Source organism: Pocillopora damicornis, chromosome 10 (genome assembly GCF_964200805.1).
Source record: "Pocillopora damicornis chromosome 10, jaPocDami1.2, whole genome shotgun sequence".
Classification (NCBI taxonomy): Eukaryota; Metazoa; Cnidaria; class Anthozoa; order Scleractinia; family Pocilloporidae; genus Pocillopora; species Pocillopora damicornis.
In genome coordinates, this window is record NC_142679.1 from 17154291 (window position 1) to 17171295 (window position 17005).

The 17005-nt window shown below is 38.4% G+C and overlaps 5 protein-coding genes across 5 annotated transcripts in view; 1 reads left to right on the top strand and 4 right to left on the bottom strand.

Moving 5' to 3' along the window:
* Positions 1-448: 448 nt before the first annotated feature.
* On the bottom strand, positions 449-7391 carry LOC149039154 (enoyl-CoA hydratase, mitochondrial-like). Its single transcript, XM_089185769.1, has 7 exons — positions 7361-7391; positions 5180-5289; positions 3537-3636; positions 2583-2687; positions 1600-1719; positions 1024-1091; positions 449-514 (listed from the first exon to the last, which is right to left on the bottom strand). The coding sequence occupies exons 1-7, from the start codon at positions 7389-7391 to the stop codon at positions 449-451; spliced, it is 600 nt and encodes a 199-aa protein (XP_089041895.1).
* A 580-nt stretch (positions 7392-7971) lies between these two features.
* Positions 7972-11786, bottom strand: LOC149039155 (uncharacterized). Its single transcript, XM_089183661.1, has 2 exons — positions 9456-11786; positions 7972-8592 (listed from the first exon to the last, which is right to left on the bottom strand). Exons 1-2 carry the CDS (start codon positions 10204-10206, stop codon positions 8285-8287), a joined length of 1059 nt encoding a protein of 352 aa, XP_089039787.1. The 5' UTR covers positions 10207-11786; the 3' UTR covers positions 7972-8284.
* On the bottom strand, positions 10354-12220 carry LOC149039156 (uncharacterized). The gene is made up of 4 exons (XM_089185770.1): positions 12215-12220; positions 11690-11786; positions 10439-11125; positions 10354-10382 (listed from the first exon to the last, which is right to left on the bottom strand). Exons 1-4 carry the CDS (start codon positions 12218-12220, stop codon positions 10354-10356), a joined length of 819 nt encoding a protein of 272 aa, XP_089041896.1.
* A 129-nt stretch (positions 12221-12349) lies between these two features.
* On the bottom strand, positions 12350-13708 carry LOC149039157 (uncharacterized). Its single transcript, XM_089183663.1, has 3 exons — positions 13428-13708; positions 13191-13325; positions 12350-12572 (listed from the first exon to the last, which is right to left on the bottom strand). Exons 1-3 carry the CDS (start codon positions 13573-13575, stop codon positions 12487-12489), a joined length of 369 nt encoding a protein of 122 aa, XP_089039789.1. The 5' UTR covers positions 13576-13708; the 3' UTR covers positions 12350-12486.
* Positions 13637-17005, top strand: part of LOC149039158 (uncharacterized) — a 4181-nt gene continuing 812 nt past the window's right edge. Inside the window, exons 1-5 of the mRNA XM_089183664.1 lie at positions 13637-14175; positions 14667-14728; positions 16178-16275; positions 16402-16502; positions 16612-16790. Coding sequence (XP_089039790.1) covers positions 13780-14175; positions 14667-14728; positions 16178-16275; positions 16402-16502; positions 16612-16790 — 836 coding nt within the window. The 5' untranslated portion in view covers positions 13637-13779. The remainder of the gene's footprint in view (positions 14176-14666; positions 14729-16177; positions 16276-16401; positions 16503-16611; positions 16791-17005) is intronic.

Genomic DNA, 17005 nt, shown 5'->3' on the forward strand with positions numbered 1-17005 from the left:
TCCAAGAATTTGATTCAAAACGAAAGGAAAGTGAACAGAGAGGAAATAAGTCGAAACCTTGGTTTGTCTTGGATTAATTTTCCAGAAAGTTTACTGAAGAGCCGTCATCTTGGGCGTCATTTAGTTTTCGTGACTCGAGTCTTAATTAAAATATCGAACTGTGCAGAACTTAAATCTATACTCGCCCCCGTCCCAATGTATACCCCAGGGTATCCGTTCAACAGATGAGCGCACGAACGAAAAATGACTATGACTTTACTTTATTTATTTTATTTTTTCTATCAATTTCGCCAGTTAAGTTTTTTTTTGGTGAAAATTCATGCTGAGTGTTTTCATTGCCCTTCACACAATTTTATGTAAGCTTTCATCATTCTTTCACCTGCCCTAACACTCCCACAAAACAATCCAAAGTTCTCGCAAGCTACGACTTTTCGAAAAATAACAGATACTAATTGTCCATAAATTCGGCTTTTCGTTTTTCGACAAAAGCTGTCATCCCTTCCTTTCGATCGTCCTGCGAAATTAAAGAAAAGGAGAAATTTTTCCTTCGGGAAAGTTTCATCGCAAGTCCTTACAAATTCATTACACTGTTATTCATCACCATGGTAACAACCGAACAGACGGGGTAAGTTTCTAGAGAAACTGTAGTGTTGCGGCGGGTGGGGTATCACAAATATTATTTACATCAAAAGCGTTGATAATGCAAAAATGGCCACCATAGAGAGTTTCTAAAGCTGACGTTCCTAGCGTTAGCCTTTCGTCAGAGCGAATAGAGGAATTGTGGGTTGTGTGTAGTTTACATGCAGAAAGATGGAGCTACGCTTTTCGCGGGAACATAAGAACATTTTAATATTTTAATCCAAACTTTCTTCGGTTGCGCAGAAGACATGAAGTATTCAGTGGATTGCTCTAGATCAGAGAGAGTAGGTGATATGTTTTCAAGAAATGGTTAAGTGGGTTTACCACTTTGTATTGCAATTGGCGTCTTCTTTCAAGTGTAAACGCCGATCAACATGAACTTACTGTTGAAAATGTTGAGTGAAACATTCTTTTCTCAAAATGCAGTCCTTCTGCTAGTGACATCTCGTAGCCTAAACAAAAATACATTTGGGAAATTCAACCATCTACGGAACTTTCAAAGGGAATGCAACGACCATAAACTGTTCTTGCATGCATTTCTTGTAAACTGTTACACTTTTAGACTCATGCAGGTCAGTCATGATGATTTATATCCCGAGGCAACAAAACCCTAAGCGAGATCAAGTTCTTCTCTGCTTAACTTGTGCAAAAATCTAAGTCATTTTCTCAGTTTGCTTCAATTAAGATGATGACTTAGAAACAATCAGTTTGACTCTTGTGAATGGAAGTACGTCATGATGTTTTGGGCTATTTCGGTCACCAGAAAAAAGATAGTTTCGCAGTAGAAAAGTCAAATAGGATAGGTAACTGTTTTGAAGTTGACTGGTAAACCAACAAGAAACGTCTAGCTATGGACAAGATCAACACCGACTGCAGTTGACATAAAATCTTTCGAATAATCGAGGTATAACTCATGACAGGAAACAGTCAATCGGACGGTTACAACTGCCAGGGCAACACCTGTGTTGACAGCTTCTTTGGCGATCTGTACGGCAATCTTCGACAAGGATGATATTTTTGCAGCTGTCTTGATAGCTTCATCTACGAGCTCTTCTGCGGGGAAGACTTTATTAACCAGGCCTAACAAAAAATGAAAGTTTTTAAGTCTGCAATTTGAATTTAGATCTAAGAGAAGAAAAATCTCGAGAATGAGTGCGCAATGCCCCACCTGACAAAGCCGACGCCAATAATTCTTATAATTTTATGCAGTTTTATCACAGGAGTGCATGCCCCAAGTTCATACTTTTATTAACCCTTAAACCTAACTGAACAACTTGAGGTAACACGGCCTTAACTGCGACTTTTTGAAAAAAGTATATAGAGCAAATGTACTTGAATCAAAACGAAGAGAAAGGTTGGCGCAAATAACTTTTGCCGAGAGCTTTTAATAAGAGAGGACAGTACTGAAGACATACAAGTTTACGTAAACTCTAAAAAACGTCTTCGGAAGTGGGCGGACATCTTCGGAAGTGAACGGTTCCTTCGCGGAAATGCTAACAAACAGAAGGGAAAAATCTACGCCTTTAACTCAAATTTTGCAGGCTTACACAAGTGTTTAGCATAAAACAGTGCGTCTCCGTTGCAGTCCTTGATGATGTGGAAGTACTGTACACATTTCTCAATAATTTGTGTGAGAATTTCCTTGTGCCACCGGGAAGACTTACGATGCTAAGTACCTTCCTCCTTGACCCTTTAACCCCCAAGATCTGATTGTTAATTCTCCCCTCTAGCTGCTACACATTTCCTTTTTAATAAGTTACGAGAATTTGACGTTAGATCAATAACAAATTTGAACTGAGAAGTTTAAATATTCTCATTACCCGTTTGCTGGATGATGTATGTTTATTACAGGGAGAAGTTGCATGTTGATCAATTTTGTAAGGTAAAGAGGTAATGATGAACAACTGGTCAAAAATAGGAGCTAAATTGAAAGGAACATGGACCTGATTTCTGTGCATCTTCTGCTGAAATAGGATCTCCTGTGAGTATCATTTCCATAGCCAGAGACTTCCCAACAGCTCTTGGAAGTCGCTGTGTACCACCAGCACCTAAAAAAATGAAAGCAATCTTCGAGTTAGTTGCAACTTTAAGCACAAACTTAAATTTAAACTTGACACAGTTAACCCTTTAATTCCCAGATCAAATTTGTAGTTTTACTTATTGTAAACCATACAACTCTTATAATTTTAGTTTCAGAAATTTAATATTGGGTCAACTAATTATCCCCAAATTGAAATTTTTCTTTACTCTCACCACTTATCTGGTTAATTTTGTATTAATAGTGTAAAGAGAAATTCTGTCTTGGTCACTCATGGGAGTTAAAGGGTTAAAGAATTTAAAAGCAGCAATATAAGAGAGTCTAGAATAAAAAAAATTTCCATTTAATAAAAAGCCATCTTACTCCTATGATCTTTCCTGGTTACGAGTCTTTACTTCGCCAAATTACATCACTTTTTTTTAAGTTAGAGCTTAAGTTTAAAGTTTAAAGTTTAAATCTTTGACCCCAAAGAGTGATTAGCATCTAGTTTCTCCTTACAATATCACCCCTGAATCACACATTAAGGTCATGAGAATAAAGGAAATGATCATCAATCAAACAAGCTCTTGATTGTTAAACAAATTCTCTTTGTCAGCACATTAGGAAACGTATGGAGAAAAGTATGGAGAACTTGCAGACTGATGTTCGGGTGTAAAGGGCTAATGACTAATGCTATTAAGAAGTATAAAATAAAATCTTGGAAAGGAGAAGACATCATTTTCATTTTCTTCATCTGCTATCCTGCAGCTTATTTCTGCTCTCTGATATTTTAATCAGTGGAAGTCAGTGGAATATATTATATTTTCTTATTGTGCAAACTGATAAAGTTGTTTCTGTGGGTAATTTATGTGTGCCATACCTGGAATAGTTCCAAGCAAAATCTCTGGTTGACCAAACTTAGCTTTGTTTCCAGCGTAAATGATATCACACATGATGGCTAACTCACATCCTCCTTCAAGCTGTGAAGAAAGTATTATACAACATACTTCAATCGAGCAACAACGAAAAAAGACAAACTTTGTTTGCTACCCTTAATAACACAATGACAGCTACAAGAAAATCTCTTGATTATTGGACAATCTGGGCACTGAGCTGGTGATTTGCACCAGTAACTGAGACCACTGGCATCTCATTCAAAATAATATTTTGGACATATTAATAATGGTAACAGGACCGAGTGGAGTCTCATTTGGACTGTAACCATACGAGTGATTAACAAAATCGTAGGACCGCAAAGCGGGAGTCCGATTTGTTAATCACGAGTATGATTTCAGACAGAATTGGACAACAAGAAGGCCTGTTACCAATTAATCAAAACTATGACAAAATTTGGGAAGAAACTAGACATTGGTTATAAGTTTTCAGAAAAACCAAAAACAACAGTTTACTCGGCGAAATGCGAGACAACAGCGCGCGCACATGACGCGTTCTGTCCCCTCATACAGGCATGACGTGTTAACTGTCCCTTTAACTGACCTATTACACTGTCCAATTACAAGTATGACGCGTATACTGTCTTGTTGTGCTCAAATCGGCCGGCTGGTGATAACCAATTGCGTTGGAGAATTTTTTACAGTTTCGATTAAAAAACATAACAAGGATCTTTGTAGAGAAAGCACGAATAACCAAGACCAGAATGTTCCAATAGAAAGTGCTCCAAGTCAAACATACTCCGGTTTAAGTCCTGGTGTCTCTGAAAAAAGACTTATTCACTTACCACCATATCTTGACAAGTCACAATAGACCCTCAAAGGGTTTCCACTCTTCTCGGGGTCGATCTAATACTCCCCGTCTCCTTTGGAGTGTCCAGAGTCCAGAATTTCCTTACTGGAGAAGGCCGGATGAGCAGAATCCCAGCCTCGTTTTTCTACATCAGAAGAGGGAAGAATAATCATTTGGAACGAGGAGAGGATCAAACTTAGAAACAAAACAGCCCACATAGGTCTTATTCCAAATGTAGTTCCTTTCGCGTGATCATTAGATAGCTTTTGATTTTGGAAATATTTGTAGGATCCATAGCATCCCTCAATCCCAATTTAAGAGAATGGAAAAGTTATAAGGAAAGGCAAGAGATCATAAACTTTATATTCTCTGAAAAGCGCTGAGGAGAAGTATGGAATAGGTCACCATTTTTCGCTTAGAAAAAGGGGGTGGGAGGGGTAGGAGGGTCTTATCGGGGTGGGGGGGGTATCCTGGTTTTCAAAGGGAACGGAAAGGGATCAGTCGTCGCTGACAGACCTTAAAGATTGGACCTAAATTGAAAATTGATTTGAAAATTGACTGACTCGATTTATTGTGAAAACCAAAATGCTGTGACCTTTCCTTCCCCCTCTTCTCCCCTTCTACCCAGGCGATAAAAATATGACTTGTTCCTAAGGTTAAGCACCTTACTCAACAGTATCTCTTCCTTAATAAGTAGAACGTGGGTTACGCCTCAAGTTTTCCGGAACTTGATTTTTTAGTTAGGTTACTCAGTTGACATTCCTTCTTTGCATCACTAACATCGGACTTGCTGTTGTAAGACTGGCATTTTTCATCTTGAAGGCATCTCAATCCAAGGCTTATTTCTTCAGCGTATAATGTCTTGGTGATATGACCAATTAGCTCAAATCCTAGAAAAACAACACAATCGTGTTTCATTTTATTATCATACAGTTTACTTTGGATACTTTCATAATACAGTATGTGTGTAGTTGTTCACCCTGCCTTAAGAAGTCATCTTGATTCTTGATATCGTGCACAGGTGAATATGAAGAAGCCCTAAGAGTTATGAGAGTTGTGCGTAAAGAGTTCCCGTTGTTTTTACCCGATTTTGGGGCAATCCCATGTTTTTTTAAGCAGGATTTGTTGTGGCCAACAGAGTACAAAGAGAGACCGGAAGTGTAGAAAATTGACTGCCAAAGAGGGGGATCGTAAGATTGTTACAGAGCCTTATGGGGGGAGGGATCATGTAAAGTTTATCGTTATCAGTAAGTTATATTATATTGATTTGGCGAGTTTAATTTGAATGGGTTTGGTCAGTTGGGCTAGTTTGGCAGTTTTAGACAACACTGTGCCATTTTCACCAGTTGGGTCATTTCAGCCTGTTTGGCCATTTGAGGTAGTTGGGTCATTTGAAACAATTTTTGTTATTTGAGTGAGTTTTGTCATTTCAGTCAATTGAGTCATTTGAGGTAGCTGTGCCATTTGAAGCAGTTGGTAATTTCAGCCAGTTGGGTCATTTCAGCTAGTTGCTAGTTAGTTGAAACAATTGGATCATTTGAACTGATTTACTCACTTGAGCTGGTTGGCAATATTAGAGAGTTGCATCATTTGAACTGATTGAGTTATTTGATCCAATTGGGTCATTTGAGGCAGTTGGGTCATTTGAACCAATTACGTCATTTGAGTGAGTTTGATTATTTCAGCCAGTTGGGTCATTTGAGGCAGCTGTGCCATTGAAGGCAGCTAGTCATTTCGACCACTTGTGCCATTTTAGCAAGTTGGGTCATTTTAGGTGGTCGAGTCATTTGAATTAATTGGATCATTTAAACTGGTTACTCATTTGAGCCTGTTGGTTCATTATATTTGAGGCAGCTGAGCCATTTGAGGCAGCTGTGCCTCTTAAGGCAGTTGGTCATTTCAGCCAGTTGGGGTCATTTGAGGCAGTTGGGTAATTTCAAACAATTGCATCATTTGAACCAGTTTACTCATTTGAGCTGGTTGGGTCATTTGAGGCAGCTGTGCCATTTGAGGCAGTTGGCCATTTCAGCCAGTTGGTGTCATTTGAGGTAGTTGGGTAATTTCAAACAATTGCATCATTTGAACCGGTTTACTCATTTAAGCCAGTTGGGCCATTTGAGACAGTTGCATCATTTGAAGCGGTTTAGTCATTTCATACAATTGGGCCATTTGAGGCAGTTGGGTCATTTGAACCAATTTTGTCATTTCAGCCAGTTAAGTCATTTGAGCATGTTTGACCATTTGAGACAGTTGCATCATTTTAGGGTTTGGTCATTTGATCCAATTGGGTCATTTAAGGCAGTTTGGTCATTTGAACCAATTTTTGCATTTAAGTGAGTTTGGTCATTTCAGCCAGTTGGGTCATTTGAGGCAGCTGTGCCATTTCAGCAAGTTGGGTCATTTGAAACAATTGGATCATTGTAACCAGTTTACTCATTTGGGCCTGACTGGTCATTGGAGAAAATTGCATCATTTGAACTGGTTTAGTCATTTATAGAATTGGGCCATTTGAGGCAGTTGGGTCAATTTGAACCAATTTTGTCATCTAAATGAGCTTGGTCATTTCAGTGAGTTGGGTCATTTGAGGCAGCTATGCCATTTGAGGCAGCTGTGCCATTTAAGGTAGCTGTGCCATTTGAGGCAGCTGTGTCATTTGAGGCAGCTGTGCCATTTGAGGCTGTTGGTCTTTTCAGCCAGTTGGGTCATTTCAGTAAGTTGGGTCATTTGAGCCGGTTTGGCCAATTGAGGCAGTTGCATCATTTGAACTGGTTTGGTCATTGGGAATTTGAGGCAATTGGGTCAACAGAGCTGGTTTGGTCATTTGCAGTAGTTGTGTTATTTGAACCAGTTTGGTCATTTGAGGCAATTGGGTCAATTGAACAGGTTTGGACAATTGAGGCAGTTGGGGAATTTTAACCAGTTTGGTCATTTTAGTAATTTTAGCAAGTCAGCTCATCTTACCCATTTGGATCATTGGAAGCACTTTGGTCATTTTAGAGAGTCAGTATCAGTGAACCTCTTTGATCATTTGAGACATTGTGATTGTTTGAGGCAGTTGAGTAATGACTGTAGTCAGTCTGGTCATTTGACACAGTCCAATCAGTTGATACAATCTATGATTTAAGTTTGGTGAAAATAATCTATAGTCCAAAGCTAAGAATCTTGCCAAAAAAACCCACACAAGAATAAAGGCAAAAAGTTGCACTATCCCGCTAGAGGTCACTACCATCACCATACAGTTGTTTACTAAAGTAAAATTTCATTTATTTGCTAACTGTATTGCTAAGAATTACAGTGCAAACCACCACTGATGAAAATATATAGGGCCACTCACTTGACCTCAGGGGGTAAGCTAACTTATATAAACTTGTGTTGAACAGTTTAACTGACAGAAAAAAAACAATGACTCCAACAATTACAGTAGACTCCTAGTTGGGTGAAAACCGGGTGTTTCAAACTTCTTTTTACAATATCTAAAGCAGACACCTGCTGCCACCCACTGGAATAAAAAAAAAAATCCAAGAATATCTACTGACTGAAAACCAATTTTCACTGACCATGTATGTGTAGGGAAAAAAACTATATATTTACAAATGAAAGCATGGTTTCTTCAATTATAGCCAGACAAAAGAGAATGCCAAAGCCAAATGGCAACATCATCAGCTTTCAGAAAATAAGCATATTTGGATACTAAGGTTAGAGACAAAACAGTCTTGTGTACTGTCTGGTTAAGTAACATTACTTAACCTCACAAGTCTTTCAGAGCATCTTACATATTTCTGATCACCCTTTGCAGAGCATTACACTGCCCAAACAATATAAGTTCAGTTTCAATTGTTCTAATTGCTTTAAATTAGTTTTAAAAGTCATAATTGCCTTGAATATTCATACATGTAACTTAAGGTCAAGAGGGACAGCCACAACAATTTTCTCTTTACCATTAGCAGTGCCTAAGTTGTAGCTCAACTCAGCTACACCACATATACTATCAATCCTCATTACTGGAATAAAAGCTGCCACTGACTCAACTTCAAATGATGGCAGGCATGCTTGAATTGGTAAACCAAAGTAAAACCTTGCATGAGGGTGAACTTTGTACCAATGAACACAAGCCAGTGTGTAAGGTAGGTTCACATTTTCACCGGTTGGGGAATGGATAGTTATAGAGTGCTTGAAGAAGTATTGGACAATCCCTGTAAAGAGGAAAGAGGAAATAGTAGAGAGGATGAGTGCTATAAACATACATGTAGTAATCTTCTATGTTCTGTACAAAAAGCTTAAGAACTTAGATTCACTAAGATCTAGTGAATCTTACTTCTTATATACATGTAGAGTATTGCTTTGTAATGTGATAAATAGCAAGACTGTTAAGTTGCAAACACTGAAAGTATTTACTATTATTGTCCTCTGCATCTAAATATACCAAGGTAATAACAGCAAAGGGTATGCTCAACCATTTTTTAAGCAGGTGTTTGTTGGGTTTGGTTCTCCTTTTGCTTGTTTGTCAATAAAGTATTTACTATACAGATTCAAACACAGAAGCCCATAAAAGGAGATAAACAAGTCTGCTTTGATTGAAAATCTTACGACACTGAAGGGCAAACTTAATATTTATTGCAGCAACTATAAAAGGGAAGTAAAAAAAATTGCCACAAGACAGATTCAAGGGGAAAAGAAAAAGTATTCCTCTACATTATATCACTGTTGTCTCCATTAATAATTCTTTGGAGAGCCAAAATATTTCTGACAAGGACATGTACATTCTGCATTTTTTTTAAGTCCACAGGAATAAATACACTGTATTTTCTCAACTAAAACCAGCATTTATCTGGAGCCTAGCATTTAATTTAGAAAATAGGGTAAAGTATGACCCCTTATCGCACCTCACTGTTCTCACAAATCAAGTTCAGGCCAAAATGATTTCAAACTTTTTTTTTTTTTTTTTCTACAGGTCTTTAAGTCATGGCAAAAAAATTAGAACAAAAGAATAAACAAATCAAACTAGTTTGAAAAATTTAAAATCATAACTACATTTGAACCACATGTACAAACTCACCTGGCCGCAGATCCACTGAAGCTGTATCCAAACCATTTGCACCATACCATCGCGCAAGTATACAGGCTGACCGTTCACTTCTTGAATACCAGGAGTCAAGTTTCTGGTCATAAAGTAGTAACTGTGAAAATTGACATGACAATTTGGGAACATAAACAATAGTGTCTTCCTTGTGTAGGAAAGTGTACATTGTTGTCAAGGCTTCAACTTCGTCATCACTCATGTAAACTTCCTTGATAGGAGATAACACTTGAATGGAGCATTTGTCAACAAATGACAAATGGAACAGGTCAGTTCCAGTGTCAGCTTTGAGTTTCATACTTTCTCTATATTCAGTTGGAGTCAAAGGATTCTTCTTTGTCTGTGCCAATGAGCCTTTATCTGCAGATGCTAACATGTCTTTAAATCCATCAAATTCTCTTGGCCATGACATGCCCCTCACTTGTTGCCGCCCAATAAATTTCCTCATCAATTGTACCTCAATCTGATGGTTGTTTACATGTAAAGCACCCAAAATACCATTGAAGCGCTCAAATGAGAAGCACCAGAATCCATAAACAGGACCAAAATCAAGGATACATTCACATAAATGGCAATGAAGATGCATGTTGGGTGTGATTTTAGAAGAACCATACAAATCTTCAACACTTCTGCAAAACTTGAGAAGAAGGTCATCAGCAATTTCACTTGCGAAGTGGATATAACTGTTGAACACAGTATACAGCATGCTTTCACAAATAATTTCCAGCATTGTAAATGTCTGTCTGGTAGTATGTCCTTTAAAGCAAAGGATGAAAAAACCACTGCCCAGTTCTTAAATTGATCAGCAGTAAAACCTTTAAAGCCTGACGCAATCTTCGATGGAATTCGCCCGATACTGGAAGGCACTTCCAATTTGTTAATCCTTTTTTGAAGCACTTTGAAGTCCTGTTCATCCAGCAAGTTCAATTCTCTCCAAATCTTAAGCATTTTCTTTGTAGTACCCAGCATCAAGTTATGCATGGGATCAATGACGACACATGCAATGAAGTCAAAATATGGAAGGTGAATCAAAGATGAAAATCGCACTCCATTCACACTTTCCTTCTTTTCACGGCCTTTCTTTGAGGTTACTGAGTTGTGAACTCTCCAGACCTGCTCTCTATGATCAATGTTGGTGCGTAAATCCCAACTGTCTCGATCAAACCCAGAGAAATCTTGTTTCTCCCCAAATGATGACCTTGGAAACTCTTTCTTGCACTTGTTACAGCCTTTTCTTGCTGAAAAGCCCAGAAAACCACAAAGTTTGCGAGATGCTGGAATGTCACAGGTAACACAAAGAACAGCAAGCCAACAAAATCTGGGTCCTGTTGAGGGGCAGTCCAACCAAACACCATCCCAAAAGTCTAACAATTCTTCCACCAAAGGGTCCTGGAATGAATTTACATTTCGACTTGGTTCCTGAGGACCTGGAATGATTCCCACCACTGCTACATTTTCCTCTTTATTTCTTTCCTGTGGTGGCAAGTTTAGGAAACTTAAATAGATCACCCCAACACTATAAACAGAATCCTTGTATGGTTGAAACCAATCAAGATTCAACATGCATCCAAATGTATTGGGGGCATCAAAGAAGGGCTTTCCTTCTGCACTCTTGAAATTCTTCCAGACTCTTCCATCATAAATGTCTCCTAGGAAGTTAGGATCTCAAGGACACTTTTTGTATTGCTCACATTTCTCAGAAAATCCAGGACGATTTAGGAATTCTTGCAGGGTTTTCTTGACAGAACGGTAGCAAAACACTCTTTTTGCTTTTAAAATCAGTTCTCCATGTTTGGAGTGTACAGCTTTGAAAAGTGCTGCTCCACATGACCTTCTTTGGCTTCTATGTGGATGATGGGGAAATTCCACAAAGCTGCAACGTTCACCCTTCTTCCGTCCATTTGACAGAGTTCATACACAGTCCTCAGGTTTGTAACATGAAGAACATTTTGGACAAACAATGAATTTCTCAATATCATCTCGATTGATTCCCAAATGCTTCCTAATCATATAGAGGGATTGGGGAAGTAGGTTTGACATTTGTTTTAGAGCCTTGCAATGAATTATTCTAGCCATTAGATCCAGTAGTCTTTTCAGAAAACAGAACAGAACATTCACTGCAGCATCTGACAAGTTGTGCATTACTTTCCACGTCATGACAAAAATAATTATAAGACTGATAGATGTGTTGCTCAAAACTGATAAATTATTACTCTGCGTAGTGTTACTCTTATCAGTGGTAATATCATCATCCTCGGATGATGACAGTAGGTTTTTAAACTGCAATTCAGCCTCATCATCAGTCTCTCCCTAAAAAGAAAAAAGGGTAAATGTGTAACTTTCAACCAATATTAAAAGAAAAAATACCCACTCAACAGCATTCTGTTTCTTTTACCGTGAAATTAACATAATGCCATTAAATACCCCTTCTTCATCAGAGGAAAAGCTCAAAATACATTCTAGTCATGCAATGCTTTAGAGAAGTATACAAGTTACAAGTGGAATATTCCATGGTAATATTACTTCAAGAAAGCATTGCATAACTATTTTATACTATGCCATTGAAAATACATGTACAGTGGCCAACACTATCAATGTGACCTATGCATAATGGGAAGGTTGAGTATTGCAATGAATTTCAGGTCAAACTGATTTTCACTACATGTAGTATGATTTGCATTTTCCTTCATTTAAGGATTATAGTAATAAACATGGAATGAGGGAAAATACATACATACATCCATTATTGACTTTCCCCAAAGAGGCTTTTCAAAGACAATACCAATTTGTTAAAAATATTGTCTTCATGTTGTCAAGTGGAGAAAAAAAAAATTACAAATACAAATACAATACAAATATTTAATTACAAATACAGTTCAAATTCCTTTAAAATAGAATTAAGCTGAAAATTAATTTCAGTGCAGCTCTTTATTTTGTACATGCTCCACCCACTGAGCAGCAAAGGCTTATAACAGGCTAGATGATATTTACTGATGTATTAGTCAGACAATTAAAACATCTGGCTTACATGTAAACTGTCGGATGACTCAGCACTTGACAACCCATTACTGTCGTCACTTCCAGAAACATGTGTATCTGTTGGTTAAAGAGAAATATAGGTCACTTCAAAAGAGAGTGAGAGCACAGGTTTAGTCACCAGCAAAAAAAAAAAAACAAGTGCGTTTTTGCTCATAAAAATAACTAACTTCTTTTTCACTCAAAAAAGAAGTTGCATGATTCTCTATTGTGACACTTGCAACACCATATGCATTACAATCCCAACTATTCATATATCTGTTACCTTACATGTACATGTCAATGCCAAAAAGTTAACTCGTGAACACAAAATCGTAACATTAGTCCAAGGAAAATTTTGTCTTGGAGGAATTACAATGATTTGTAAAACAGCATCTTATATTTCAGCTTAAAAGTGAGGCCTATAGGTCACAAACAATGAATAAACAAACTGCATTTTTGTGTCCCCTAGGTCTAGTCGCATAGCTGAATTGTGATATGTAAAAAGTGGTGTTTTGCAATTAAATTTAGCCCCATCCTGGAGCGGGCTAACATCTGCAATACAAAACTGTACCTTATAAGCCAATTAACTTCAAGCCCTCAAAACTTCAATCTCACCCAAACTTTGCTTTCAAAGAAGGTTTATTCTGAAGGTGAATAACATTAAAGTTTGGTGTAAATAGATATATGAATATATACCTTGAAGTTCCGGACTTTCAGCGGTAAATTTTGCAACTTCAGAACATTCATCGCTTGATAAATCAAAGTCAAGATCCAGGTCGCTTGAATCTGAGTGAATTCGAAGATCTTGGCTAAGCAATTCATCTGTGTAATCTAAGATCAAAAATAAAATTAGACACAGTTACATCGACAGGCAGTTTGAAAAGCCGACCAAACAAAAGCAAACAACAACCATTCAAAGTCACACTGACTTACCAATTTTTGCATTATCGACGGTCTTCCTTCGCTTGTGGGCATTAAACGTCCTGATCGAGACCAGACGATCGCAGTGATCACAAAATCTTTTCTTCTTCCTCTTCGAACTATACACAATTTTCTCATTTGCAGGTAAAACAGAATTCATTTCCTCCACCAACGTGACTGGAAAACTATGCTAACTCGTTGAAAAAAGGCTTGGTTGCGAAGCTCACGCAGCCGCTTCGTGGTTATTTGTTGGTTCTTTGTGGCGGGAATTTTCAGTTCACGAGGTTCGCTGATTCAGACTGTTTCTCGACTTATGCAAATTCTTCTGCGGTTCAAATAGTGTTATTCATCTGATTTCAAAAACATGGATCGGAATTCCAGCGCACAAAGTCGCGGTAGTGCACCAAGCAATTTTTATTCAATATCACGGACTCCATCCCCTTCTAGCGGTTCGAGTTCGCGAGTAAGTTCAGTTGGTCGGTCGTCATCTTCTGTCCGATCCAGCGGATCTACGCCCCTATCCTCACGAGAAACAGCGCAGCAGTTGATCACTGGCCTTGCTGCCTGCCAGAGGTCGATTGAGGAACTGCTTCAGACCGTGCGAAGCTCAAACGAGCGTGTTGAAGAACTGGCCGAAAAAGTAAAAATCCTAGACGGCAAGGTAGAAAAGCTTTCTTCCCATCCCGTAGATGGAACCGAGAGTGATTATGATGGACGAGGGAAAAAGAGAAAGAGAACAAAATCGTCTCTTCTTGTTCAGGTGAGTTTAAAAATTTTGACTGAAAAACCTTGGATTGCTGTTGTGGTACCTGATTCCCTCTGCTAAGTTGGCGTCATTTTGAAACGATCGAACAACGATGTATATTTTTCTCATTGAAGACTACACCCTGATGGTAATTTTCTCATTTACATCAGTTACATGATATCGTTCAAAATCTCAGTTAAGCTAAATGAATACATGTCAGTCGCTGGTTAACTTTTTAATTTTAAAAGCTTAAGGGAAGCTGCTTGCTCTGGCTTTTCAGTCGTTCTGTTGATCGAGGTGAGTAATTTTCATGTAAGTGTGATTAAAGCTTACAAGCTTTTGTCTTGGTACCGCTCAATTTAGGTCACTTAGATTTCATTTAGTTTTTGGAGTTTTCATGAGAGGCTGAACACAACCTGTTTGTGACGTGAGTTACTTGCTTTACCGTGAAAATGGAAGTTTATAATGTTGCACTAATTGCGGCAGTATTCAAATTTGTGTAATAGGAAGAGGTTCACAAGCTCCACAATAGTAGAGACCCCGCAAGGCAATACAGAGGAAGGGAATCGTAAGTAAAAATTAAACTGTGCACTTGTTTAGAATTTAAATTCTGATAACGACCTAGTGCATGTATATCTATTTCCAACTCGCATGAAATTGTATATGATTCACGTAATGTCAGCGCGAAGACAAAGCTACACGCGGAACTCTGTGATTTTGTTGGCAACGTTTTGCCGCCATCTTTCCTATTTGAGGAAGGACTTTAAGCTTGCCGCCTAAGTATTTTGTATAACAATAGGGGCCCGTTTCCGAAAGTTTCAGTTAACTTGTGCGCGCGAAAATATTTGGACCCGGTGAGTTCTCGGGACTTTTTTAGGTCCCGGCAGAAGAATCACTCATGGCAAGCTTTCTTGAGTGAGAGTTATTCCCGCTAAATAATCATTTGCGCATCGAGACATCTGATTTCTCTCTTATCACTGAGGACGAATTATGAAGAGAGTTTTAGGTTAATGGTAGGGAGAAACGACTCTAAACAATTAAAACTAGATCGCGTTCTCATGACGTGCAATTAGATCTGGCAAGCTGAACTAGTTCGAGACACTTTCAGCATGTAGTTGACGGAAAGCTCAAAAGTACCATACATGTAGGTTCCTGTTATTTGCCTAGCGTTCAGATCGTATAATACTAAGACGAACACTGTAACTGCTGTACCTCTGCGCCATTTCCCCGCGCGTTCAGAGGAAGGAAGCTGTTGACCAAAGGCCATGTTCACCAATTTTCCTGGTTTTCGCGCGCTGCCAACTTTGCTACAACTGGCGGGGATTTTACAAATTGAACATCAGATTTTTGGGGATTTTGAAAGTATTCTAAGTCGATCGGCAATGTTCGAAAGAAATTTAAGGGCTAGAAAACCCGAAATAAGGAAAGAAGTCAAATCAAAATTGTGCAACGGAAATCAACTGGTAATTAAAATTTATCATGCAGGTTTCAGGGTAATTATTTTTTGTGGGACTGATATAATCTAATTTGATTTGAAAACGGACTTTTTACTCTGAAAGCGCATCAAATGTTCACCGTTCACATTCCGCCGGAGAAATTTGAAAACGCAACAATCAACGGCGACAAAAACGCTTGAGTGCATCCTTGAGGGTTAGGATTAATCACAAGATTATCGTGAAGTCATCGTTTTCGAAAAGCTCCGTTTTTAAAATGTTCTCTGTCCACACTAAAACGCAAGGCCAAATTCCTTCAGTTTGAAGAGCGTTTTCGGAAAGCTCCGTCTTCGTCTCCGGATTAGTGTGGACGGTAGGCTTAACCGTGAAATGAAGCTGCGTTTTCAAATTTCTCCGACGCAGTGTGGACGGGGCCTAAGGCAGGCTTGAAGACCCATGAGCACTTTTTCTCATATGTAGACTTGGACCCATACATTTAACCCAAGTCTAAGAGTGAATAAGTAAAGGCACTAATTCACCGAGATACAGAGGCCCAAATATTTTGTATATTTTCTCCCTGTCAGGGTCACCAGCCCTCACAACACAAAGGTAACTCAGCTGATTGTTGATGAACTTTGCCGCCAAGGCCACCGAGGTGGATTTGGTAAAGCTGCTGTACAACGTAAGTTTACTATATAAGCAATTTAAAACTAGAGGACACCACTGCAACCAAGATTTATTGTCCATAACAGATAATCAGGCCCCAATCACGCAATTTTGAAATTAAAGCCTTTTTTGTTTTGTTCAGGAACTGCCAAAAAGTATCATGAGCACTTACGGAGGACTGCCCTTGGAAAAATAACGGATGAAATAAAATTGAAAAATAAGAAAAATCTTCGAAAAGAACGAGTAAGTATACAGTTAATATGCATTAAAATAACTTAAATGATACATTTTGAATGATGCAATGAAAGTCAGTTGAAAAGTACTAAAAAGCAAATTTTTCTTTATCTCATAGAAATATGAGAGAAGAAAAGCTCATGTCAAGGATGAGACTGAGTCCCGTGCCTTCGCAAAGTTAAGTAAAGAGCACATGTCTAGTGACGATGATGACACAGATACTGATGAAGGCGAAGGAGGATGGGTGTCTAGGCCCCCAAAATACAGGAGCAAAACTCTTGAAGCTTTCCTAAACAAGTAAGAAGCATGCTTAAGGTTTAGTCCTTTACTGGTATTTCTAATAGCAAGAAAGATGGAAATGTTTCTATCCTTAAAAATTGTCCAGTATTGCCAGACTGTTCCTTGTTATTGACAATGATGGACTGTAAATGTCAGGTAGGCTTTAAAGTCAGTTTATTTGTTAGTCACCTATTAGCGCTTTTTTGCCCGGTTTTTTTTAAGGGTTGGATTTA